The sequence below is a fragment of the Salvia splendens genome, chromosome 5 (genome assembly GCF_004379255.2).
Source record: "Salvia splendens isolate huo1 chromosome 5, SspV2, whole genome shotgun sequence".
NCBI lineage: Eukaryota > Viridiplantae > Streptophyta > Magnoliopsida > Lamiales > Lamiaceae > Salvia > Salvia splendens.
In genome coordinates, this window is record NC_056036.1 from 22196498 (window position 1) to 22224278 (window position 27781).

A 27781-nucleotide genomic window follows, 5' to 3' on the forward strand; every position below is an offset into this window, starting at 1 on the left:
GTTTGTCTGAATCATCCCAGGCATTTCCACCCACATTCCGAGCGAACACTGGACCAAGGCATTTTTCGTTGAAAAATTGTGAGGCATTGGACACACTATTGTGAGGCCTAGAAATCGCCCGTGTCAGGCGTTTTCCCACTTAAAATCGCCCGACCGGCTGATCTGGTAAAACGTTACAATGGCTGCATTTTTCGCCCCCGGTATAAATAGGACCTAGGATTCGACTTCAAAGGGTGTTTTCCCACTTAAAATCGCCCGACCGGTTGATCTGTGAAAACGTTACAATAGCTGCATTTTTCGCCCCCGGTATAAATAGGACCTAGGGTTCGACTTCAAAGAAGGGCATTCCACACGCCCTAGAAGCAGCTTTGAAGGTTTTGAGAGCTGATTGAACAGACATGGAATCACAATAATCAACAAGGTTGAAGATGAAGACAATTTTCCATTCAATCCACTCTTCGGAGTATTTTCATTAGTTTTCTTATGTCCAATTCTATTTCTATGGATTATTCTTGTGAATTTGAGTTGAATATGAGTAGTTAAACCTTTTGTAGAGTTTTGGTGAAGACTACAATGAACACTTGTGACTAATTCAAGGACTTTAGATTACCTATGCTCTTATGATTTCTTTGTTTCATTTTTGTGCTTTTCCAATTCAATTGCTTAGCTACCAATTGAGTTTGGTGACCTAGTTTTTTGTAATCGAAAGATACCTAATTATGAGTGGATAAAAGAATTAGCAACACCTAGATAATTTGCATTCGAGAGAAGGAATTCTAGAGTAAGGGCTTTAGCCTTTTTATTTTAAGGAGTTAATTGTGAATTATTAGGAGACTTCACTATTAATGGTTAATCAACCGGTTGAGTGCACTCGAGACGGGGCTTAGCCTAGACTAGCGGCTTTCCTAGTAATCTTAGAGGCTTCAATTGGGTAATGAAAGTTGTTGTGTTATTTGCATTGTGTTCGTTGTAGTTGGATCTACGGCTCCACCTTGTTCTCCTATTTAAAACTTATCTTTTGTTTCTTGCCTTTAGTTTATTTATGTTCAATAGTTTCAAAAACTAAATCAAACTCTTTGGATTGTCTAGATAGTAGTTAAAATCGATTAACGTTACTTGATTTTACATAATTTGTATCTGTGGGATACGATAATCTTACTTGTTTTATGCTACGCTAGCCCCGTACACTTGCGGGTATATCTCGTGCAAAAAGTAAATCGAGTCAATACATGTAGACCTTGTTGCGTGGACTGATGCATCTGTACACGCTACGCATTGTGGTCCTTCATGGAAACGTGGACCTTGTTACGTTTGAGGTTGTCTAAAGAGATTAAGGAGCGCAGGACCAAGCTCGACGACTAGTCCAAAAGAATATCCCAAAGACCAATTGCTAAAATTCAAGGCCAACGCACACGACACATGGTCATGACGTACCGAGAGCGGGGCAAAAAGCAGCGCGCGTGGGCTCTACCGTCCATCTTACTCCACGATAATTATTTCATTTAATAATATATCTTATTAAATACACACTAGGTCCGTCATTAGGAGTCTCATTTAAGTTTGACAGAGGTTTTAAGAAATATGATGGAAAATGGGTGGAGACATGTAGTGGGATGTGTGTTCCATTTTATTATAATAGTTTTATAATAAAATATGAATGAAATGTGTTAGTGGAATGTGGGTCTACCTACCATTTAAAGTAAAAGTGAACCGCAACTCCTAATAGTGGATGGATAGAGTACCTCTTTAATGATGTTATCATTTCAAATGTGGAATAATTGACACTGAGTTAATTAATCCCTTCGTTTTTCTCGTAGCCCATATTTAGATTTATTGTGACTAACTTTAATACATTATTTCTCAGATACCAGGAATTGGATTTGAGAAAATGAATATACTACAATCATCTACTTCGAACGTAAACCGACGCCATAATATTTAATTTCACCAAATTAAATGTTTCGTCAAATTTATTATTGGTCAAAACCCTTTGACCAAGCATACGATTCCAACAATAGTATGTAGTAATATTTATATATATAAATATAGGGGTGCGTTTGGGTTACAACACTCTTAAAGTGACAACGTGACAACAACTTAGCATGCAATATTATAAACGCTACACTGCAATATGAACGTATTGCAGTACAGACATTTTTCATTGTAGCATTCATAATATTGCAGTATAGACTATTTAGTTTTGCAATATACAATTTTTGCTATGTAACGTTCATAATATTGCAATATAGGTTTGTAATATTGCATTGTATCGATTATACTGTTGCATGCTACATTGTTGTCACTCTGTCATTTTAAGAAGGGTTTTCATATTAATACAAACCTATAAATATGTTGAGATGAGTCACGTGACATACAAATCCAATCCTTATTGCAGAACTGCAGAACTAGAGACCGAATTAGGGTTTTTACCTCTAGTTTTTTATGGATGAGATGCATAGATGTATAAATTATTTCCGCCTTCATCACAACTTCACAATTCTATATTACTTCACCCTAGGGAAAATAAGTCATAACAAATTAGAAGGATTTAATTTCATTCCAGAATATATTACTCCCTCGGACCCACCGAATATGACCTACTTTCCTTTTTCAGTTTTTCCCATCTAAGATGAGCCATTACTGAAAATAGAAATACCTTTATCTCTACTTTATTCACTCTCTCTTACCTTATTCTTTCCACCTAACACACAAAATAAAAATGCATATAATCTCGTGCCACGCAAGGAAGGGGTCATCTTCCTTGGGACGGGGGGAGTACTTCAATCTAGTAGGATTATTAATTCATTCCAGTATGATTATTAATTTATTCCAGTAGTATTATTACTTCATTCTGGTATATATATGCGGTTTCGTCGTTGCGTACCGATCTTTCTCTTTGCAATGTCTATCAGTGCCGTTGCAGCGCTTTCTGGCCGCTGCTGTGAATCAACTCCACATACACTAACACCTTGATCGGTCTTGTCTTCATTCGTTCCCTCGGCAAGAGTCGGCGGACGGAGACCTCAAGGCCATCTCGTTGACTGGTACACTTTTTATTAGCACTATAAATACCTGCAAGTATACATAGTAGGAATAGTATAGCTGAAGGTTAGTACCGGATGTCGATCACAGGGAAAACAGACACAGACTGTCTATCCTCTACTAAAACTCAATTACTATTTGAAAAATCGAAAGATTTGGGAAATTTTGAAAACAAAGAACAGTTTGAAAGCAATAAACAACTAATTGCAAATAAATCACGGAGATAAAAGTATAGAGATAAGGGAATTCCAAGGATGTGCGTTCACAATTATGGTTATACAAATTCTAACTACAATACCCTAGCACTGTTCTTACTTTGATATAAAAAGTCACCTAGTTTATGCTTATGCCATGCAAACGTTGGTTACAAACATTAGGGTTGTCAATCCTAAATACGTAACTTCTAAAATCTCCTAAGACCCTTGAAAGTAGGGCAAATCTGCTCGCCGCTTTTTCCCAGTGGGTTGCTGCACCTTGGCCAGCAGCGGTCGATGTGGGTTGGTCCGAGGCTTCTGACTCTTAGGCAGCGGTCGCTGCATTTGTTTCAGGGGTCGCTGGCTATCATCCCGTAACTTTCTGGACTCTGTGTAGCGGTTGCCACGCACTTCCCAATGGTCGCTGGGCGTGTCTTGTTCTTCATGCACAACTTTCCCGGAGCAGGCCGCTATTGACTTCCCAGCGGTTGCAGCGGCCGCTGGACATGCAGAACAACTCCAAATTTCCAACTTCGCGTTTTGACTCATTTTGTAGGCTCAAATATGCACATTTCTCACAAAACATGTCAAAATACCAAAATAGATAAAATATGCAAATAATGGACATATAATGCAACTTTAACATTCAAAACGAACCAAATAATAGCCTTTTACCGGCAAAATCCGACCGTATCAACTCCCCCAAACTAACATTTTTGTTTGTCCTCGAACAAAACACAAAAGACACAAGAATAGACGCATGAAATGCACAAGGACTAGACGTCATAATTGCCTCAAAGTATGGAAAAGATAGATCAATCATGAATCAACGCAATTGAATCAAGAAAGGCTTATTAGTGCACTTTCATTACTAACTCGTAGAACACCTTGAAATCATGCACTCACATGTGGAAAACTTCCAAAGATGGGAAGTGATTTATCTCTCACCCTCAAAGTGTATATGGCAAAGTGTATAAGCACTCAAATCATGCATCATGCAAAGTTTACCATAGGCTTGCTCAAAGTCTAATCTCTCATCTACTAGATGTGATTAAGCATCAAAAGTCCGAAAGGTCTTTATTTTTTGTTGTAATGTAGGCTCTTTGGTAAATGAGGAATATTTGGCTAAAAAGTGACTCAAAATAAAAATATCCCAAGTAGAGTTAAAATGACTCCACTTTTCTAAAAAACCAAGACACTTTTAACACTTATTTTTCTCCTTCAACTCACTTTCCAATCCTTTGATTTTTTTTCTTTCTTTTCTTCACAACCTTTCTTTCTTTTTCTTTTTCTTTTTCATAAGCATCCTTTCTAAGATCAAGCACACATTTTGAATTTTTTTCTATTTCACAATTTGCACTTTTCTACATTAAGCACACTAGTTTTTATAACTTTCCTCCTTATCTCTCCAACTCTTTTACAAAAAATAATAAAAACTATACTAACCCAAGGAATTGTCCCCATTTATTTTGGCTTCCAAAGAATAGGCTTAAAGGCTCAAAATTGGCTCCAAAGGGAAAAATATTTGAGAGGGTCGAAAATTTAGGTATAAAAGTAGCTAAGAAAATATGGCCTAACATCTTCCTAAATCAACTTAAACACTATGTAAACTTAGGCAGACTAGGAGCAAGTTCTAGAAACATGAATGCAGATAAATCACACATGAATGCAGATAAATCACACATGAAAGAAATTAGGCTCAAATCTCACAAGATATAAGCATGATTCAAGGCGAACAAGCAATTCACTAATTATGCACCTTTTCACCAAACCATCAAATCAAGACGTCAAGCCATACTTAATCAAAGATGAAAAGAACTTCATAGAACTTCATATCATTGGCAACTCTGTCTAATGTGTCCCTAAGCATGCGTGTTTCTAAGTTCATGTTAAGTTCATGACATGGATTCACCTTTGGGATTTTTAAAACAAAAACTTAAACTAAAAACCTAAGACAAAAACCTAAACTCACGGTCCACCACTTCATCCCCCCAAACTTATTTACAACAAAGTGGAAAATAAGTTTGTAGAGTCGGTAGGGGCGTGAGTAAACTACTAAAAAGGAAACATACCTTGAAATTTTTCGCGTAGTGGCTGGACGGGGCAAAAATTCGAAAAGATTGAAAAATCGCGTTGGAAACTTCAATTGGGCAGCGGTCGCTGGGAGTCCTCCAGCGGTCGCTACGACGAGTCAGAATGTTTTCAGAGGGTGGCCAGTGGGCCGCTGCAGACTCTGCAGCGGTCGCTGGCGAGAGTCCAGAATCTGCGAAAATTTTCAATTGACACAAAAATGAAATTAAACTCAAAAAGTTCTTAAAAAATTAAGCAAAAATTGTCAAAACATAAAAATAAATTATCTCAAAACAAAAAAAAACAACTAATGATACAAGTGCTCATTTAAAGTCATGAGCTTAACTTCTTCATTCTTGAGGAGGATGAGGGAAACGAGCGTTGAGGTTGTCAAAAGCGCCAATAAGATAGGCAATATCGCAACTCATGGTTTGGCGCTCCTCGCGAGCCTCGGCGGCCATCCTTTGAAGCTCGGCAATTTGTTGACGTTGATGCACATCCTCTAGCCGTTGATGCTCCCAAAAGTCTTACTCCGCCGTCCGCCATTCGCCTTGTGCCGCCCATCCTTGGCGGTTGTAGGCGTTCTCGTGTTGCTGCTCTACTCATCTAGTGCCCCAAGTGTTGGACATATTTTGCATGTAGGAAAACATATCTCCTAATTGGGCAGAGGTGTTGGCTTCAAACTCCTCATTGGAACTAGGCCTTCCGCGGCGGCGGTTGGCTCTAGCGCGGCGGCGGTTGACTTCTACTTCTCCTTCTTCATCTTCTTTATCTTGTTGTGGTGGCGGCGTCCCACTCCCTTAAGCTTGTGAATGCTCCTCCTCCTCGTGATAATTTTCGATGGCATCGAAGGCGGAGTCATCTTCGTGGTCGAAGACGGGGATGCGGGAATGAATGTTCCTCCTCCTAAACTCTCTATTAACGGGGTTGGCCACGATGGCCCTTCGGTGGGCGGAAGTGTTGAGCTTCCAATTAACTTGATTCTCCCATGTGTCGACCTTGGTCAATTGAGGGATGGGAACGGGAAAGTGATCCTGATCCACTTGCAAGAAGAAGGCTTGACCGCTAGAATCAGTGTTCAAGAGCCCCACCGAGAAGAGCACCTCGTAAGTGATGAATCTCTCCCCCATATCCTCGGTGAACCCCGCGGTCAAGATGCCAAGATCTTCGGCAAGCATCGTGATCAATCCCCCGCAACAAATAACTCCCCCGTCTTTCTTGGAAATCTGGTCAACGTAGAGAGTGAAGAGGATTCCAAAGTTGAACCCCCTTTTGGTGAGAAGACACGACATGTCGTTGAGCTCGGTTTGGGACACATTCCCACCATCTATTCTTGCAAACATTAATTGAGTCATGGCCCGGTGTAGGTACCTCAAAACGGGGTTGCAGATGGACGAGGACTTGGCATACCCCGGCTCATGGTCTTCCGTAGTCATCGCACCCCAAAATCATAGTCGATCTCTTCATCCGGGTTGGGGTCGAAGCAATGGAACACCACACAAATCTCCTCCATGGTTAGAGAATGTTTGCGGTTTCCAAGGCGGAAGTCGATGCTCTCGGGGGTGCGGGAACGGTGGTTCTTGTGCACCTTGAGCGTGCTTAAGAACTCTAGAGAGAGTCTCCTATATCATGGCCATCTCCCTTGAAACATGTGGATGAGGCCATTCCCTTCCCCGACGTTGCACAACGCCCAAAAGTCTTTGAAGATCCCCAAAGTATCTAGGGGAAGCGCGATGGGGTATCACGAGGGTGTCGTTTCTCTTGCCGAGACTTTCTTCCACATTTCCTTATGCTCGTCCGTCGTAAGGCTAATTCCGTAGTTCTTCGCATTCTCGTTCTTTCCCCAAACTTTCACTCAACTAAGCATACATAAATGCTAGACAAACAAAGGTTTCCCCAAACTTTCACTCAACTAAGCATACATAAAAAATCAACAAAGATGTGCAAGTTTGTATCAAAAATACATCTCAAATTGTAGAAAGTGATCATTAAAAACAAAACCAACAATTTAGAACATAAAAATCCATCCCCCAACGTGAATTCATCCCCTATGCAGAGACGTATCAACATAAACAACACAAATCAACAATCTCTATAACTACACATGTATTGCAATTCATGGAAGTAATAATAGCCTCACAATGCTATGAACATGATTGCAATATATAAACAACTAAGAACATGAGGGAATTCACAAACAAGAACCAAAAAATCACCACCCTAGGCAATATCTAACTATGGAAAACAAGTAGAAACATCATCATACTCATCCCCCATACTAAAACATGCTTTTTAACCGAACAATTCATCAAGAAAGAGCAAAATCCGTGGAAGAATTCAATCTAATTTCAGAAATTAAGAGTAGGATTCATACCTTGACTTGGAGAGAATTGGACGATGAAATCTTGAAATTCGGAATAGAAGGAGAGAATGAGAGTGTGGGTATGTGAATTTAGTGATGTTTTGTAGTTGGGGTCGTGTGCATGGGAGAATTGGAGAAGATGGTGGAAAGAAGGAGAGAAAACTCACCTTAAATAGGCGAAACCGCGATTCTGCCTCTTCCGTGGCGACCGCTGCGTGTGTTGCGAAAACGGTGCATCTCCAACGGGCAGCTGCGGCCAACACAGCGACCGCTCCAGCCCGACCTGCTCCTGCACACATGTAAAATTGGTAGCGACCGCCATGGATTGTGCAGCGGCCGCTACGAGTTAAAATTTTTTTTTTTATGTGCACAGAAAATGCACAAAAATTAAAGGGAAAACAGAAAAACACAACTGAAGGAAATTAAAGTAAAAAAATGGGTTGCCTCCCAATAAGCGCCTTTGTTTTAAAGTCGTTGGCTCGACTTGGAGTGACCCAGCTACGTGGGTGGATCAATGACTCTAGTGCTGAAAACCGCGAATGGGACCATTTTGTAGCAATTTTTTCTCCACCATTTGTATTTTCCGTTCGAGGTCTTGATCTTCATCTTGTCCTTCTTCTTCTTCTTAGACCTCTCCTGCAAAGGAGGTTTAGCATGCTTAGGCTTGTTCTTTTTAGGAACTTGAGGAAGCCTATTGACAATAAAAATAGAAGGGTTAGAAAGATCCTCCCCTTCTAATGGCCTAAAAGGCTTAGACGTGTCGGTCATCATGACCGCCCTGCATTCACGCTCCATCTTGGCTTGTTGCGCCTATTCATACTTAAGCATCTCGCTCTCAATTTTGAAGGTGGAGCGGCTGTAGTTGTCTCTAATTGTGATCTCGCCTCTACCTACATTAATAAGAGCTTTGAATGTGGCTAGAAAATCTCTGCCTAAGATTAGAGGTACATTTTTGTCTACTTTCATATCAAGAATAATGAAGTCGGCAGGGAAGATGAAATCGTCTACCTTTACCAAGACATCCTCAATCATGCCCACTGTTTTGATTGACGAGTTATCGGCCAACCTTATGATTACATCCGAGAGGCCAGATGTTGAGCTTTTCATAATATTTCAGCGGCAAGAGGTTGATGCTAGCCCCTAGATCGCAAAGGGCCTTGTCTACTTTCCCTTCTCCAATTGAGCACCTAATGATGGACTGGTTGGGATCTCTTTGCTTCACAGCCCTCTCCATTTGAATGATCTCGCTGCAATGGTGAGGCAACTTAAGGTCGGCTTTTGTAGGCTTTTTCTTTCTCATCACGACCTCCCTTAGTAGCTTCGCGTACCTAGGTATTTCCTGCAACGATTCAACGAGAGGAATATTATTATGGACCTTACAAAACATGTTTAGAAAATGCTTGAATTGTTCTTCAAGCTTGAACTTCTTCTTCGGCTGGAAGGGGAGTACAATCCTGTTGTGCCGCACGAGTTCCTTCTTGGCGGGTGCCTCTGCCTCTTCTATGGCGGGCCGCTGTGGGGTGTGCGGCGGTCCGCTAGGCGTCGGGTAGAGTCCAGACTGTGCTTCAGTGGAGGGCCAGTGCGGGGTGTGCGGCGGTCCGCTAGCCGTCAGGTAGTCCCCAGATTTCACTCTGGATGTGCTGCCTTCATCCTTTTTCTGCTTGGCGACCCACTTCTTGTTTATGTCAGCCACTCGTGCTGCTGCATTTTCCTTGTCTTCCTCAATTTTTGTTGGACTTGGTCCATTTATGTCTTTATGTTTGAGACGGCAGTGGCAATTTTGCTTATTACGGCCTCTGGTTGTTCAATCTTTCTTCAACGACTCCAATCTTGGTGTCGTTAGCTTTCCTATCTTGCACTAGCACCACCAAAATCTTCATGATCCCTTGGTCATACTTCTCCTCTTTTCTGATGGGTTCAACTACTCCACCTTTGCTCACATTAAATCCTGTGGGGGGTTGCAAGAAATTATTGTTAGAGTACGAAAGGTTAGGATGAGGACGGTTCCCATTATAATTATTGAAATTAACGCCCCCCTGATTAGGGCGATAATTGTTGTTATAAGGCCTATTGGGACCGCCTCCTTGTTGCACGTAGTTGACATCTTCCATAGGAGCGGGAGGATCGTCGGGTTTAGTGACCGCAATGACGGAGGTCGGTGGAACCAGATCCTCTTTTCTCGATGTATCCATTTGGTTAACCCGAACTCTAAGCTCGGTCAATTCCTTTGCAAAGGAGCTCTCTTCGGCCTCCTCTATGGCTACTACTCTCCTCGAGTTGTGCCTTTCCTTCGACCACCCCTTGCTGTTGGTGGCGAATTCTTCTATGACCGCCATAACATCAGATCCACTCTTCCGCAAGAATCCTCCATTCGCGCTTGAATCCTACATAGCATCAATTTTTTTCATTAAATCCATTGTATAGGATTCCTACCTGAAGATCCACGGTGAAACCGTGGTTGGGGCACTTGCGGAGGAGGCCTTTGAAACGAGCAAACGCCTCGTAGAGGGGCTCGTCGTCGCCTTGCATGAACTGGAAGATCTCACTTTTGAGCTTTAAGATCGTGCCTGGCGGGTAGTACTTGTCGAGGAAGGCAGCCACTATATCCTTCCATATGGAGACTCGTTCTGTGGGTGTACACTCAAACCACTCTTTAGCAGAATCAATCAAAGAAAAGGGAAAGAGAGTCTTACCCTAATGCGTCGTCATCGACACCATTAAATTTAAGAGTGTTGGCGATCTCCACGAACTTCGAGAGGTGGTGGTTGACATCTTCTGTGGCCCTGCCTGCAAAAGGGAACTGCTCAACCCTTTGTATAAGGGGCATTCGTAGCTCAAAATTGTTAGCATCAACGCGAGGGCATTTGGGAAAAGTAATCATATTCCCGTAATTGAACATGTGCATCACAGGCACTATCTCCTTATCCTTCTTTTCCTGCGCCACACGGACAGCCTTTTCCGCTTCTCTCTCATCCATCAACAGCTTGACCATGGCTTGAAGTCTCTCTAGCTTTATTCTGTCTGCCATTGATCCTTGCTCACTTCTTATTTTCCTTCAGGTCCTTTCAAGTTCGAGATCGAGCGACTCTAGGATGTTCTTCCCAGAACGTGTTCGCATACACAACCTAAAAGAACAAAATAAAAAAAATTAAATGAAAATTAAAAACAGAAAGCAATTAAAATCCAAAGTAGTAAAATTTTTCGTTTGAAGATATCAATCACAAAGTGAATGTATTCCCCGGCAACGGCGCCAAAAACTTGATGCACTTTTTATTAGCACTATAAATACCTGCAAGTACACAGAGTAGTAATAGTATAGCTAAAGGTTAGTACCGGATATCGATCACGGGAAAAACAGACACAGACTGCATATCCTCTACTATAACTCAATTACTATTTAGAAAACTAAAAGATTTGGGAAATTTTGAAAGCAAAGAACAGTTTGAAAGCAATAAACAACTAATTGCAAATAAATCACAGAGATAAAAGTATAGAGATAAGGGAATTCCATGGATGTGCATTCACAGTTATTGTTATACAAATTCCAACTACAATACCCTAGCACAGTTCTTACTTTGATAGAACGAGTCACCTAGTTTATGCTCATGTGATGCAAACATTGGTTACAAACATTAGGGTTGTCCATCCTAAATAAGTAACTCCTAAAATCTCCTAAGACCCTTGAAAAGTCCTCACTCTCAATTAACAGTGTCGTTTTAAATGAAGCTAATTGTAGTGTCTATTAAGTGGATCTAACTCGCCAACCTTCTCTCACGATTATGTAGCAAGTTATATTAAATCATCACAGAATGTGTCACTCATACGTGAAGCATTATCCATTAACTTAAGGAGGAAACAAAGTAAGAACAAAACGGATATTAAATAGAAAAATGAATTGTATAACCAAAGTCGTTACTAACACATCCCTAGAATCCTATGAATTTAGTTACACATGATAGAATAATCTAAACACATAGATTGTAGGGAAGACAATGAAAACATAAAAACTAAAGCAAATAAAACCCAAAGGTTGAATCCTTGTAGCCTTGATGTAAACTTGAATACTTCTTCAACCTTGCACAATGAAGTACTCTAGCTTTTAATCTATGGAAATATTTGGCAAAGAGAAGATCATTTTTTATGAAGCATTGGGAGGTATTTATAGTGAGAAAATCGCCCCTCTTCAATTAAGGAAAATGGTTGCAAAACATGGTAAGTCTTGGAGAGAAAGTAGGGCAAATATGCTCGCCGCTTTTTCCCAGCGGGCCGCTGCACCTTGGCCAGCCATCGCTGTGGGTTGGTCTGAGACTTCTGACTCTTGGGCAGCAGTCGCTGCACTTGTTTCAGCGGTCGCTGGCTATCATCCCGTAACTTTCTGGACTCTTTGTAGCGGTCGCCACGCACTTCCCAGCGGTCGCTGGGCGTGTCTTGTTCTTCATGCACAACTTTCCCGGAGCGAGCCGCTACTAACTTAGCGGTCGTTGGGCGTCGGCGGTCACCGACGGTGTTGCAACGGCCGCTGGACATGCAAAACAGCTCTAAATTTCCAACTTCGCGTTTTGACTCCCTTTTTAGGCTCAAATATGCACATTTCTCACAAAACATGTCAAAATACCCAAATAGAAAAAAATATGCAAATAATGGACATGTAATGCAACTTTGAAATTCAAAACGGACCAAATAATGACCTTAAAACCGTGAAAAACCGAGCGTATCATTGACGTTGTGACAGTCCCAAATTCCAGCTATGACAACTGTTAAGAATATTAGTATTCTGTCCCCCATCAGTGATGTGACATAGCCTAGCTTAGTCTCTTGTACTATATATATATGTGGCATGTGTTGAGTAATAAAATACACCAAATACACTTCTACTTCTCTACTATGTCTATTTACTTTTCCGCTTATATCTATATTTTACTGTTCTACATGGTATCAGAGCGGATTCGAATCCGTCTCTAGAAAATTAGGGTTTCCAAAAAAAAGAACTAAATTAGGGTTTATGTCGCTGCCCGCCCTACTATCCCCACTCTACTCTTCTGTCGCTACTCTATTCTACCTAAAATTATGTTTTGTTCTGCTCCAATGCGCTATTATGCCCAAATTTGGGTTTCTACCACTACTATATTGCACAACTGCTCTTCTCTGCCCAAACTGGGTTTCTGACGCTGCTACTTCGGCTACAGTTGCAACAACTGCCCTGCAGCCGCTACTCTGCTACAGCTGATACTACTACCCTGCATCTGCTACAGTTGCAACTACTGCAACTACTGTCCAGAGTGTCCAGCTGCTACTCTGCTACAGATGACACTAACTGTCATGCATCTGCTACTATGCTACAGTTGCTACTACTGCCCTGTAGCTACTACTCTGCCTTGCAGCTCTACTTATGCAACATCTGCAACTACTACTACCCTATAGTTTCGGCTACTACTATTGTTGCCGATGTTTGAGGAAAAACATTTTTGAGAACTTTGTACCAAGCTGGACAATATAGATGTTCCAGCTTGATGGGGAGTGTTAAGAATATTAGTATTCTGTCCCACATCGGTGATGTGACATAGCCTAGCTTAGTCACTTGTACTATATATATGTGGCATGTGTTGAGTAATAAAATACACCAAATACACTACTACTTTCTCTACTATGTCTATTTACTTTTCCACTTATATCTATATTTTACTGTTCTACAACAACAAAATGAAGCGATGGCCTAATTGAATGGTATAATATGCACATGGAATGATGTAATAAACTATTTAAATGAAGTATGTGTAGAAGCATTTGAAGTCCTAGTAGAATGAAGTCAAAACCTTTTTCCATTTTTAATTGAAGTGATAAATCTACTGGAATAAATTGTATTTTTTTAATGTGAATAAAGTAAAAACTCAGTTTAATGAATTCGAATCAAGCATGTGTTGAATCATTACAAAACCTACTGAAAGTAAGTAAACACATATTGTAGTTCGAATGAAGTAAAATGGGCTTGTATTAAAGACCAAAATAATTTACATATTAGTGTATCTAAAAAAACTAGATCTAAGGGTCCTAATTTAGTCTTTAGTCCGGTCTTTAAAATTAGTTCTACATTGATCACAACTCTATGTTGAGATATTTTAATTTAACATCATGATATGTAGTAATATTTATATATATGAATATGTTGAGGTAGGGGAGCACTACACTCCATATAGACCTATCTTGTTATAACATCCTACTTATTGGAATCGATAGATATAGAGATGTGGGGTTATGATTTCATCAACTAAGGTTGCATTTTAGAGCATTTTAGGAGCATAGAAGGGTAAATCAATCAGTCTGTATATTGTACTCATTCTCCGAAATAGAAGGTGCGAGATTTCAGCAGTCAATCAATATATGATTTGTCTTCTCACACTAAACACATTTCACACATTTCCACTCTCTTTCCAATTCAATCAAACTTCCTACGAAAATCCTCCAAAAACACCTTCTCAATTCGAAACCCCAAGCCCAATCCCATCGCTTTCCACATTTCCGGCAACCCAAAAATTCGCATTTTTGTGAATAGAGCGTGAATCTCTTCCAACTACCAATTCATTTAATGGCTTATAGGCGAGCAATTTCGAACAACCCAACGCCTGACGACGTTGAAACAATGAAAATGGTAATTTTCGTTTATTGCTTCGCTCCTTGTGAAAAAAGATTATTTTTTTGTAACGTTCAGTTGATTGCTTAATTTGTTTAATTGACCACTTAATATTGTGATTTGTTGCTTAATTTTTGTGAGAATTCAAGAAGATTATTCGATTTGGTGTGCAGTATTAACGATGTATTCTTTTTGCTTATTCTGACTGCAGTTTTGCTTAGTTTATTGTTGATGATTTAGCGAATTTTTGATGGGAATAAATGCAAGTAATAAATGAAGATCACAACACTGAAAATTACGTGGTTCGATTTACTGAGGTAAATCTACGTCCACGGGAAGAATAGAGGGCCAATTTGTATTGCTTGATCTAGCTTACAGATTACAATACTGATTTGCTATATGAGATTCAGGATCTAGAGAACTTAACCCTGGTCTATCTGATCTAAGTTCTATTTATACATTCGAACTAAGATCGTGGTTTGCAGCCCTGGTAGAGGGGTTGATAACTGCTTAATACCACTAAATAGATCATGGGTGTAATGGAGGTCGTGGAGATCCTGCATGGGTCCACTATCTCCTTGTTCGGTCGAATACTGAGACCGAACTGCTGAACTTTGCCGATCAGCTTTTGCCGATCTGAGAGTTGAGCTCGATTGGTCGGCTTTTACCGAGCTATAGGCTGTGACCGAACTCTTTGGTTGTGCCGAACTGATACTCTTCCTTGGGTTTTGGGCTGATGGGCCGTCACTGCTATTGGGCTCGCAATTATTGTTTAGTTGTTTAGTTCGTATCCCATCACCACCCCCCCCCCGAAAAGCGAAGTGAATCACTTCGGCATTTTGGATAAGTGTAAGGGGGAGGCTGACGTCAGGGGACGTGCTCTGCACGTGTCTGCATTAAATGTGACAGCAAATCCGGCCAGAGAATCCAGAAAAAGTGGGATTTGAAACGGTGCGACGAATTTGAAAAATATTTCCTTTCTTCATCATTGGAACACTTTTGCGATTATTTCTTCTGCATTCTCTCTCTTTTTCGTAAAATTTTCTTCCGCTTCTTCAATAATTTCTTCAGAGACTTTCGACCATCAAAGAGTAAGAATCATGTCTTCTTCTTCTGAAACTGTTTCTGAATCAGGTAGTGGTAGGAAGGGGGGTAAGGGATCTTCTGGCCGGAAAAAGTCCGGGGAGAAGACGGTAGAATATTTTCACAGCATTTTGAGTAAGGATACTGTGATATCCTTACACATAAAATATTTTCTTCCTGGGGGGTTAGTGGTGATTCCCGACGACACTCATAGGGCTAACTCGCCGCCGGAGGGTTATGCCACCGTTTACGAAGCCTGCTTAGAATGCGGGCTTCGTTTCCCTCTTCCCCCCGCCTTTGTAGAGCTTCTTGATTTTTTCCAACTTCCTTTAGGTCAGGTGACTCCAAATTCTTGGAGGCACTTATCGGCCTTTGCTGCCGAGCTGCGTAGACTAGAAAAGGATCTGTCTCTGAGGGCAATCCTTAATTTCTTTCAGTTTAAGAGAAAGGGATCCTGGTTTTACTTGATCCCTTTACAGCCCTTTAGAGCCTTCTGTAAAACCAAATGGCCGATGTGGAAAAATCGCTTCTTTTTTTACAATAGGACAGCGGCTCCGGACTTTTCCTGGAGAGGGCCGAAGTCCGTAATTCCTCATCCTCGGGTAGAACCGTTGGACGAGCTCGAGGGCGGGCTCAATAAGATTCCCATGATTAGGAAACAGTATTTGGAATCTGAGCTCGTCAAGGGTGACTTCGTGTTCGACTCCTCGTCTTCGGACGAAGAGACTGAGGGTGAGGATTTCTTTTTTATGCTTTACTGCTTTAGCGGCGAAAACTAACTTTGTTTTCTTGCTTTTTGGCAGTGAACATGCTAAGCAAGCTTGGTCGCAAATCCTCCGAATCAAATGAGCTGGAGAAACAGAAAACCGCCAGCTCGGCGTCTGATGCCGAGAAGAATCCGAAGAGGCAGAAGACCTCTTCGAGTCAGTCTTCGGATCCAAAAAAGCCGGGATCGACCTCGGCAAGGGGGAAGGCGAAGACTCAGAAACCCCCAAAAGCGCCAGAGAGAGACATTGTCCAGGGGGGTTATGGATCCGGAGTGGTTACGGCCACTTCGGAACATATCTCTGAGCCCTTTTTATGGCCAAAGGACTTTGTAGAGGTGAATTTTCTTCTTGATTTTCTGGCTTTGCTTCTTTCCTATATTTTTTTTGTGGCCCCTCTGTTGACTTTTTCCTTTTTCCATTTTCAGAGGAACAATATGCTCTGCAAACTCGTCACAGTTGAACTCTCTAAAGCGTCCAGCGATTATGATGAGATGCAGAGGAATTTGAATGCTGCTCGTCACCAGGCCGAACAGGCTCGGGCAGACTTTGAGAGGGCAAGGGCAGTTATGATCTCGGCTCAGGATGAAGCCCAGCGTGCCAAAGACCAGCTCATCATCCAGAGAGAGCGGTCGAAACAGAGGGAGGCGGCTGCCGTGGTTGCTCAGGGGGAGGCTCTCCGTGTTTACACGGAGAAACTCTTTTTGAGCAATCAATTTTCGGCCCTTATCGGTGATCTGCTGAAATTGATGACCGATAATGTTGAGCAGGAACCCGAAGTCTTCTTGCCGCTGTATGGCCGAGAGATTGCAGCGCGTCTCCAGAGTCTGCCGCTCCTTGAGGAGCTTGCGTCTTCATCGGTCCTGCTTTCTGCTGAACGAGTCCGTAATTGCCGTGCTGACCGTGACGAGAACATGGAGGCCATCTTTGCCTCCTTGGGGCCTGTTTCACCCGCTTCAATTTTCAAAGAAGAGGGTGAGCAGGAAAATGAGGCCGGCAAGGAGACCGAGCAGAAGGATCAGCAGACCGGCGACGGGCACGCCGAGCAAGAGGTGCAGCAGATCGGCGATGGGGGCGCCGAGCAGGAGGGAGGGAGGAGGGAGGCCGAGGCTGAGACCGAGGTCGACAAGGAGAAAGAAGCTGAAACCCACAGGGAAGCCGGAGACGAAACTGGCGGAGTATGATTTCGTCTCCCTTCTCTTAGTTTAGTTTCTTTCTTTCTATTTGTAAAATGGCTTTGAAGCCCTCCTTGTGTAAATTTTTTCTTGTGAATGAAAAAAATTCTTCTTTCTACACTCGTGTCTTCCTTATAGCTTTTCTTAATCTCTTTTACTCCTATTGTGGTTTACTGCCTGCTCGGTAAACTGAAATGCCGAACTGACATAGCTGCTTCGTATTCTTAACTCTAAGGAGCTGGAGGTACTTCACTGGAAGCGGCTATACTCTTTGGCTTTAAATGAAGCTGAGAAAAAAGCTATAGATGACCAGATGAAGTATGATGAACTCTTGGCTCGTTTAGTGGAGCTGGAGTCCAACAATAAGGACTTAGAGTGCATGAAGAAAGATCTGGAGGCCGAGCTGAATACTGTCATCGCTGAGAGGACTGCATATGAAGATTTCATCTGCGGGCGCGGGGGAATGACTATATCTGAAGTTCAGAATCAAGTTGATGAACTGTGGGAGGAGCTTCATGTACTCCGGAGGAACAATGTGCTGGAGAGCTCGGCTTGCCAACAAGTTGTGATATCATTGCGGCGCTTGGCTTCTCTGTACGACATCATTCTTTCCCGGCGTCCCTCAATCGAGAGATTCCTTAGCCGTTTCCCGCTAACAGATGCTCACACTCCAACTCAAACCTCTAATCCACTTACTCAAAATTCTACTCCAAATCAGCAACGGACTCAGGAGCAACCGGAAACGTCAAGACAAGAACGCCCTGAAGTTCGTAGAGGAGTTGTGAATATGAGTGAGCAAGATCAGCGGATGCTTCGTGAAGAGACTCTTCGCCGCCGAGGTGCTAGAACTTCCCGGACTCAGGGAAGAGGCGGTAGGTCGATCAGAGCATCTCGTCCACCTACTTATTCTTCAACTGCTCGGAACGCCCGAACTCAGCATCATGAGGATTTTTCGGATAGGTGGCTCAACTTTAGCAATCGTAGACAGTAGAATAGTCCTTTGTAATGGTGTAACGCATTCTCGTAGGGCAGCGGAATTGTATGCCCCACAAGACTTAGTAAATGAAATTTTTTCATTTCGCTTCTATCACTGCGTATTTACAGTTCAGCGATTTTTTATTTCATTTATTGTACTCGTCCTCGGTCTTATGAAGTAAACTCTTCTTTGACCGGACTTAGTTAGTGTCCTTATTTGGCGAGTTTTATCGCTTGGATTGGACTTTCCCTCGTTAACCGGAGTGGTTTTCGGCTTATTGCAGTTCGTTTCAGACGAATTGCTTGTTTCTTAAGCTGAATTGTGGAATCTTGTATCTTCCTTAGAAGCTTGGACTCACAATTGTCTTAAATACATGATCTAAAAAAAGGGGATCAGCCTTTAAGGAACAATATACCTCAGTAACATTTGTAAGAGACAAAACGCACATAGAGAGACAAATAAAAAGGACGAAAAAGATTTTAAACTTTTAAAAAACGACAAGTATAAAGAACAATAAAAATATGAAAGCACATAACCCTAGGACCGAACTAGACACAAGACTGACCGGACCTTGTCTCTTACAAATAGAACTTCTTGAGGTTGGAAATATGCCATGTTCGGGGTACTTGTTCTCCTGACATGTGGGTTAATTTATAAGACCCTTTTCCCAGGACTTCTGACACCCGATACGGACCTTCCCATGTGGGTTCAAGTTTGCCCAGCTTTTCTGCTCGGCTTACTTCATTGTTTCTCAATACGAGATCTCCCACTTGAAACTGCAGCTTTTTCACCCTTTGATTATAATACCGGGTTACTTGCTCCTTGTACTTGGCTTCTTTTATGAAGGCCAATTCTCTTCTTTCTTCGGCAAGATCTAGTTCGGCTCTCAGTCCGTCGTCATTCAGTTCTGTTGAGAAATTAAGAGTTCGGGGGCTGGGTATGCCGATCTCAACCGGAATTACGGCTTCAGTGCCGTACACTAGACTGTACGGAGTTTCACCGTTGGAGGTTTTTGGTGTAGTTCGGTAAGACCATAGGACTTGAGGAAGATTTTCTACCCATTGTCCTTTGGCTTGTTCTAACCGAGTTTTTAATCCTTTCACCAAAGTACGGTTTGTTACTTCCGTTTGTCCGTTTGCTTGTGGGTGAGAGACTGAAGTGAACCGCTGTTGAATATTCAACTCTTGGCACCAATTCTTGAATGTTTTGTCAGTAAACTGAGTCCCATTATCTGAAATGAGGATATGGGGTATGCCAAATCGGCAAACTATGTTCTTCCAGACAAAATCTAATGCCTTTGAGCTTGTTATCGTAGCTAATGGTTCAGCCTCCACCGACTTTGTGAAGTAATCCACGGCAACGATCAAGAATTTCATTTGCCGGGGAGCTTGTGGTAGTGGTCCTACTATGTCTATGCCCCATTGCATAAAAGGCCAAGGGCTTTGCATAGCACATAGATCAGTCTGCGGCGTCCTTGGGATATTTGCATGGATTTGGCATTTCGTACATTTCTTAACTAGTTGTACTGCTTCTTGTACCAAAGTTGGCCAATAATATCCCCATCTCAGAACTTTTTTAGCTAATGCTCTAGCTCCGATGTGGCTACCGCAAGATCCTTCATGAACTTCTCTAAGGATGTAATCCGTCTCTTCTGGTCCTACACATCGCAATAACGGTTGAAGGTAGGACTTTCTATATAGGACTCCTTCATGAAGTTCATACCGACGTGCTCGGCATGTGATTTTCCTTGCTTCTCTCTTATCCTCGGGCAGTTGTCCTTGATCTAGATACTTTAATATTGGCGTCATCCAGTTTGGTGAACTGGTTACTGAGTGTACTTCAGCTTCATCAATGCTTCTGTGCGGTAATTCCTCCACCTTTGAGCTCGGATATGAGGCCAACTTACTTAAAGTATCTGCTCGGCTATTTCCCGCTCTGGGAATGCGGATTATCCGAAAATAAGAGAAATTTCGGCTAATACTTTGCGCTTTGTCCAAGTATTTTTTCATCCTTTCACCACGGGCTTCACTTGTACCCAGCATGTGATTCACTATGACTTGTGAATCACAATGGATTTTGAGAGATTTGACAAGTAGACGTTGCGCTAACTGAAGTCCGGCAAGAAGGGCTTCGTATTCGGCTTCGTTATTAGTGGTTGGGAATAAGAACCGAAGTGAATAAGTTACTTCGTGTCCGTCGGGAGCGATAAGTAGAATACCAGCTCCACTTCCTGTCTTATTCGAAGCTCCATCTACGAATCCAATCCAACAGTCCGGCGGCTCTACTTCGGGTTTCTGGGGCTGTGTTAGTTCATCATTGGTAGGATTTTTCTGTTCGGCAATAATAGGGATTGCCTGATCGAACTTTGCCTCTACAAGAAAATCTGCCAAGGCTTGTCCCTTGATGGCTTTCCGAGGTAGATATTCTATTGAATGTTCTCCCAACTCTATGGCCCACTTGGCAATTCTGCCTGATGCTTCTGGCTTAGTCAAAACTTGCCGAAGTGGAAGATCGGTTAAGACGCATACTTTGTGAGCATAGAAATATGGCCGCAGTCTCCTTGCTGCATTTACTAATGCCAGAGCAATTTTTTCCAGAGGTTGATACCTTGTTTCGGGACCTCTTAATGCTCGGCTTGTAAAGTAGATAGGACGCTGTTTTAGGCCTTCTTCTCGTACAAGCACCGCGCTAATGGTTTGATCTGATGCTGCTAAATATAAGAATATCACTTCGGCATCTGTTGGAGCAGAGAGAGTAGGAAGTTCGGTTAAATAACTTTTGAGTTCGTCAAAAGCCTTTTTCTGTTCGGCTCCCCACTCAAACTTTGGTGCCTTCTTCAAAACATTGAAGAACGGCATTTGCTTTTCGGCTGCTTGGGAAAGGAATCTATTCAGTGCGGCTAGACATCCAGTTAGCCTTTGCACATCATGTATGGACTTCGGCATTGCCATGTTCTGAACAACTTGAACCTTTAGGGGATTTGCCTTGAGTCCTTCCTTTGAAACCCAACAACCCAGAAATTTTCCCGAATCTACCAAAAAGGTACATTTTTGGGGATTGAGTTTGAGGTTGGCTTTTTTGAGCACGTCGAGAGTGGATTTGAGATTGTTTTCGTACTCCGAAGTGCTTCTGCTTTTAACAACTATGTCGTCAACATATACTTCAACCTCTTTTCCGATCAGGTGCCGAAATAGCTTATCTACCATCCTTTGATATGTGGCTCCGGCATTCTTTAAACCAAATGGCATCTTTTTATAAGCAAAAATACCGAAGTCAGTAATGAAAGCCGTTTTTGAAGCATCATTCTCATCCATTAAAACTTGGTGGTATCCTTTATACAAATCAAGAAAACAGAAAATTTCGAAGCCTATCAGAGCTTCTACTTTTTTATCTATGTTGGGAAGGGGGGTAGCAATCTTTAGGACAGTGCTTATTTAGATCCGTAAAATCTATGCACATCCGCCATCCTCCTTCTTTTTTCTTGATCATCACAGGATTGGCCACCCAAGAAGGATATTTTACTTCAAATAATACATCCGCTTTCAGTAATTGGCGGACTTCGTCATGGATGACTTGATTTCTTTCTGCCGCAAAGAGTCTTTGCTTCTGTTTTATAGGCCGGACTGAAGGATCAATATTTAACCGATGTGTAATTACCTCGGGAGACACTCCAGTCATGTCCAACGGAGACCACGCAAAGACATCTTTGTACTCTTTGAGGAGCTGGATGGTCTTTTCCCGGAGTAGAGGTGTTCCCGCGAAACCGATCTTGACCGTTCTGGATGGATCATCTTCGTATAACTGAACTTTCATCGAGTTCGGCTCCGGTGTGACTTCGTTCATTTCGCCTGCCTCTGACTCCGGCTGCTGTGATTGCTATGCTTGATGGTGCCGATCTGATTGTTCGGCACTTTTAAGCGCAATCTGCAAACATTCTTTTGCTCTCTTTTGATCACCTCGGATGACTGCTATCCCTCCTTTAGTGGGGATCTTGATTGTGAGGTGATAAGTAGAGCAAATGGCCCGAACTGTGTTGAGCCAGTCTCTTCCCAGTATAATGTTATACGGGGATCGAGCTTTTACCACAAAAAACTCGATCACCGTACTGGAGCTAGTAGGCGCTCTTCCTACCGTAATCGGAATGCTGATAATACCTTCAGGGCGGGTGTCCTCCTGGGCGAAACTTTTCAGAGGAAGTGGGGCCGGACTGAGTCGAGCTGGATCCACTTCCAGTTTATCAAAACATTCTTTAAAAAGAATGCTAACCGACGCTCCTGTATCCACAAACACTCTGTGGATCAGTTTGTTTGCCACTCCAGCTTGAATGACAATAGCGTCTTGATGAGGAGAAATGGCCGGGACGGGATCTGCATCTGAAAATGTAATTACTTCCTCCTTCTTCAGCCTTTTATGTGTTGGCTCCTCTCGATTGAAGCCTCTGCGCTCTGATTTTAGAGACGATTTAGTCTTCCCGGCTGGGAGAGCGTCAATAGTCTGGATCACTCCATCATATTGCGGCTCGTCATCGTCTTCGGGATCCTGTTGCCTTTTAGGATCCTGAGGAGCGCAGTTCGCACTTCTCTGTTTCTTATTCTTTTTCGGCGGCTTGCTTTGGTATTTTTTTAACGTCCCTGCTTTCACAAGAACATCAATATCTGCTGCCAAATTTCGGCACTCCTCGGTATCGTGACCGTGGTCTTGATGGAAGGAGCAATATTTATCCTGACTTCGGCGCGTGGCCGATTTCGTCATCGGCTTTGGTTTTTCGAACATATCAGAATGCAGTTCGAAAATTTCCGCTCTCGACTTGTTCAATGGTACGAACTGAGCGGGTGGTTTCTCAGGATTGAGACGTGGTCCCAATCTGTCTTGTACCGGTGCCCTTTGAATTCTTTCAAAAGGAGTTCGGCGAGGATGTCCCTGATCGCTATGATCGGGCTTCCTCTTGTCTCCTCTGGAAGAGCTGTCTAAAGACCGTTTTCGACGGTCTGCCTCATCAGCACGAGAAAACTGGTCCGCAATGTCCCACATCTCTTGAGCTGTTTGCGGACTGCATTCAACGAGCTTTCTGTAGAGAGCTCCTGGCAGAATTCCATTTTGGAATGCCGAAATGACAAGTAGATCATTGAGATCATCTACTTGTAGGCATTCCTTGTGGAATCTTGTCATGAAGTCGCTAATCTTTTCATCGCGACCTTGACGTATAGAAAGCAGCTGAGCCGAAGTGATTCGGGTTTCAGCTTTCTGGAAGAACCTCCTATGAAAAGCATCCATTAGATCTCTGTAAGATCTAATGCTGCCTTGAGGGAGGCTATCAAACCACCTTCTTGCGTTCCCGATGAGCAGCTCGGGAAACAGCTTACACATATGAACCTCATTGAGACCTTGGTTCGCCATATTATACTGATAGCGTCCCAGGAAATCATGAGGATCCACTAACCCGTCATAAGTCACTGACGGAGTTCGGTAATTCTGTGGCAACGGAGTTCTGGTGATATCATCCGAAAATGGAGTCTTCAGCGCTCCATACATAGCGAATCTGACATCTCTACGGTATGGTGGAGATGGAGTTCTCCTGTGATTTCGGTAACAAAGAGGAGAAGGAACATATCGGTGGTGAGGATTCTTTTTCCTGGAAGATACGACACTACTGCGGTAGTGACTTTCATGTCTGGAGGGGGAGGGAGAATCCGCCGTTTTCTTCTCCGGCTTCTGGCTCTTTTGCAGGAATGTTAAGAACTCATCCTGCTTCTCAGCCAAGAACAACTTGACAGCCTCATTCAAATCGAGCTGCTGGGGAGGCTCGGTGCGATGACTTTTTGAGTGGTTTGTTCTTTCACCGTGAGAACTGGAGGCAGATTTCTCCCGAGGCTGTTTTCCAGACCTACGGGCTGGACTAGCTTCCTCACGTTCATCACGGACGGAAGTATGGGTATTATGTGATCTGGTACGCATTTTTTGGTGGAAGAGGATCAAAAACTCGCTTTTATCACAGTTTTGGTTTTCTGTGTTCCCACAGACGGCGCCAGTGATGATTTAGCGAATTTTTGATGGGAATAAATGCAAGTAATAAATGAAGATCACAACACTGAAAATTACGTGGTTCGATTTACTGAGGTAAATCTACGTCCACGGGAAGAATAGAGGGCCAATTTGTATTGCTTGATCTAGCTTACAGATTACAATACTGATTTGCTATATGAGATTCAGGATCTAGAGAACTTAACCCTGGTCTATCTGATCTAAGTTCTATTTATACATTCGAACTAAGATCGTGGTTTGCAGCCCTGGTAGAGGGGTTGATAACTGCTTAATACCACTAAATAGATCGTGGGTGTAATGGAGGTCGTGGAGATCCTGCATGGGTCCACTATCTCCTTGTTCGGTCGAATACTGAGACCGAACTGCTGAACTTTGCCGATCAGCTTTTGCCGATCTGAGAGTTGAGCTCGATTGGTCGGCTTTTACCGAGCTATAGGCTGTGACCGAACTCTTTGGTTGTGCCGAACTGATACTCTTCCTTGGGTTACTATCTCCTTGTTCGGTCGAATACTGAGACCGAACTGCTGAACTTTGCCGATCAGCTTTTGCCGATCTGAGAGTTGAGCTCGATTGGTCGGCTTTTACCGAGCTATAGGCTGTGACCGAACTCTTTGGTTGTGCCGAACTGATACTCTTCCTTGGGTTTTGGGCTGATGGGCCGTCACTGCTATTGGGCTCGCAATTATTGTTTAGTTGTTTAGTTCGTATCCCATCAATTGTTAAATGTGCGGCAACTTATTTTCTGTTGACTCGATCTAAGTAACTGATAGCGGCATCTTATTTTCTGTTGACTCAGTTCCGTTTTTTTTTGCATAATTTAGTGTTAAATGTGCTTATTTTTTTAGAAATTGTGTATTCAAAAGTTTGCATATTTATTCGAAATGTTGCTTAATTTGTTGGACAATATGTTTAATTTAATCTATTGTTTGTTTCATTTGTTTGAGAATTTGCTTAATTTTGTAATTTTATTGTGGAAGTTTGCTTATTTTGTACAATAAATTGCTTACTTTGTGCTAAACTATACTTATTCTAGGTGAGCAGTTGCTTTTTGTTTTGCGAATATTTGTTTAGTTAGATCGAGAATTCACTTATGTGAAATGACAAGTTGCTTATTGCCTATTCTGGACATTGCTTAATTTGTTGAATATTTTGCTTATTCATTTAGAGAGTGTGCTTAATTATTGAGATACTTTGCTTACTTCAGAAACTTACTTGCTTACTATCCTGGACTCACTCAAGAGTTTTTTTTACACCTTCAGTTAACAAGCGACGGAAAGGAAAGAATTCTGCTGATGAGGGCTTGAGGGTCACCCGTATGCCGATGGGATTACAGATTGTATCGGCAAAGATAGAATGCAACTTCTTGACGCTGATGTCGAGAATGAATAGTGTCTACAAACAAAAATAGCATGTAGTATACTATATTGCATTCCTAATAGTATATATTGCATACCTGAACCAAATATTGCATGAATTACATATACATGCAGTGTATAATATAGTACTATTCTGTACGGAAAAGGTTGCATTTTTTCAATCAATATGTTGCAGAGCATATGAATCGATGCACAACAAAAATTACAAAGAAGTCAATTGCAAACCAATAAATGAGATATTCATAGCTTAAAATTGCTATAGATACAACATCAGAACGATTTTTTGTCGATTAATAATTAAAAAAACACATTTTTTTCATCGACAACGAACACATACAATAACAAGAAGAAGTGCAAATGTAAAGAACCATCCAAACTCGAGACTGCATTGAAGAATTGAAGCATAATCCAACAATCACCAACTAACGAATTGTCTAATTCCATGGATGCAATGCTTTAAATTGAAATCTAGATTTACAGTTCGTAGAATGTACACAAACTAGACCTACTTTTCTGTCGACATAAGTAAAATCTGCTAAAATAACCAGTGTATATGAGTTATTGGTTGAACGATTCTCAAAGATTTGAAAAATTTGTAAGGGAGATTGAATCAATATTCTCCAACCGTGAAAAATAATGAAACCTTTGCCATACAATCATAAAATTGGGGAGATTATTATTAGACTTAGTTAGTTAGTTAGATGTAAGCCTATATAACACATAGCTTGGTGTAGTTTGAAAACAACAATTCACAATGTAGTCAATAAAGATTTTCGATTCTCTCCATCTCTTCTTCTTCCCATGCAACAGAAACCGGTAGTTTTCCTCTGTAAATATGTAAATACGTTCTTCATCTCCTTCCATGGAGTTCTATCATTTCTTCATCATCTCTTCACATTTCACCTCTCATTTTCACCATGATCGGTTTGATACAACTTGACAATTATAACTTACCATTTATCACATATAAAAACCGGCAGTTTTGGGATTTAACATACTATTCGAAATGTGACTTCCAATAATACCCTTATAGAAATATAAAATGATTATATATAACATTTCACTTGCTGACGTGGCATAACATCATGCGGGTTTTGAACTCAAAATGTGTTATTTTTGAAGTGCATCCTATTCAGGTATATTTTATTTTAGATAAGAATAAATAGCATTAAAGTAAATTATAGTAGTTACAAAAAGAAACGTTCAGATAATTTCTTCCGAAAAATAAGATTTAATTTATCTTCATAAATGATTTTTCTATCGCGGATTATCTAAAAGATTCGGTACCATATATTTTTTGACAAAATAAATATATATATATATATATAAACCTCTCAAATTGACTGTATAGTAGGAATATAGGGGTTCAAAAATTAATAAGAATTGGCGACAGTGTAACGGAGGAGACTCTAAGATGACTACACGGTAAAATTCTTTCGTTTATATTAATATATGGAATATTGTTTATCTTATGTTTATTATATTTATATATTGATTATTGTTTATGTTCTATTAACCATCTAGGGAGATCGAATTAGTGTGCTTCCAGATGAAATATGAGGCTTAATATTGTATTCGTTGAGTTTGAAAGAAGCTATGGGCTATGGCGACAAGCGTACTTTATTCTCGATAGAGGTAATCGTGGATCTTCACACCCAAACTAGATCTATATATTGATTTGTTAGAAACTTTAAACAAACATAAAATTATAACCGTTACTCGTTAATTGACATGTATATAAGATGGGTTGATCAAACTCATAATGGCATTCAATTTATCTTCCGCTTTCACATTATGGATCGATGATTGGCTTAGTTACGCTATGACTAGAAGGGTTAGAGCCTTGATTTGCTTTTGGGCGCTGACTTACCACAAGACTATTACCCTTTCCCATACAAACAATAGAATTTAAACAACAGAATTTTCACGAATAGTCTGAAGCTGCTCAAGAAACTCAGTTTGCATTCTGTGATTGTGATTTGTGAGACTGTGGCCTTTATGTTGGGGAGCTTCAATCTTCTTGAGCAACTCTCGTTGTCTCAAATAGTCTTGCTTTTGTCTCTTAAGGT

General features: G+C 41.5%; 1 protein-coding gene, 1 long non-coding RNA gene and 1 other non-coding gene across 3 annotated transcripts; 2 read left to right on the forward strand and 1 right to left on the reverse strand.

Annotated features, from left to right (window-relative positions):
* Positions 1 to 8478: 8478 nt before the first annotated feature.
* Positions 8479 to 10696, reverse strand: LOC121803971. The gene is made up of 5 exons (XM_042203536.1): positions 10384 to 10696; positions 10102 to 10295; positions 9460 to 10052; positions 8735 to 9404; positions 8479 to 8676 (listed from the first exon to the last, which is right to left on the reverse strand). The coding sequence occupies exons 1-5, from the start codon at positions 10694 to 10696 to the stop codon at positions 8479 to 8481; spliced, it is 1968 nt and encodes a 655-aa protein (XP_042059470.1).
* On the forward strand, positions 10118 to 10224 carry LOC121806105. Its single transcript, XR_006051638.1, has one exon. It is a non-coding gene; the product is annotated as a small nucleolar RNA R71 (small nucleolar RNA).
* Positions 10697 to 13977: 3281 nt separating the features above from the next.
* On the forward strand, positions 13978 to 25873 carry LOC121803453. Its single transcript, XR_006051010.1, has 2 exons — positions 13978 to 14314; positions 25596 to 25873. It is a non-coding gene; the product is annotated as an uncharacterized LOC121803453 (long non-coding RNA).
* Positions 25874 to 27781: the final 1908 nt, after the last annotated feature.

Bases quoted from the DNA above. Each gene is read 5' to 3' on its own strand.
- LOC121803971 (XM_042203536.1), bottom strand. From the start codon at position 10,696: ATGGCAGACAGAATAAAGCTAGAGAGACTTCAAGCCATGGTCAAGCTG. The intron at 10,053-10,101 runs GTAGGAATCCTA...GATGCTATGTAG, and splicing joins GTTTCACCGTGGATCTTCAG to GATTCAAGCGCGAATGGAGG. The intron at 9,405-9,459 runs GTAATAAGCAAA...AAATGGACCAAG, and splicing joins AGATTGAACAACCAGAGGCC to TCCAACAAAAATTGAGGAAG.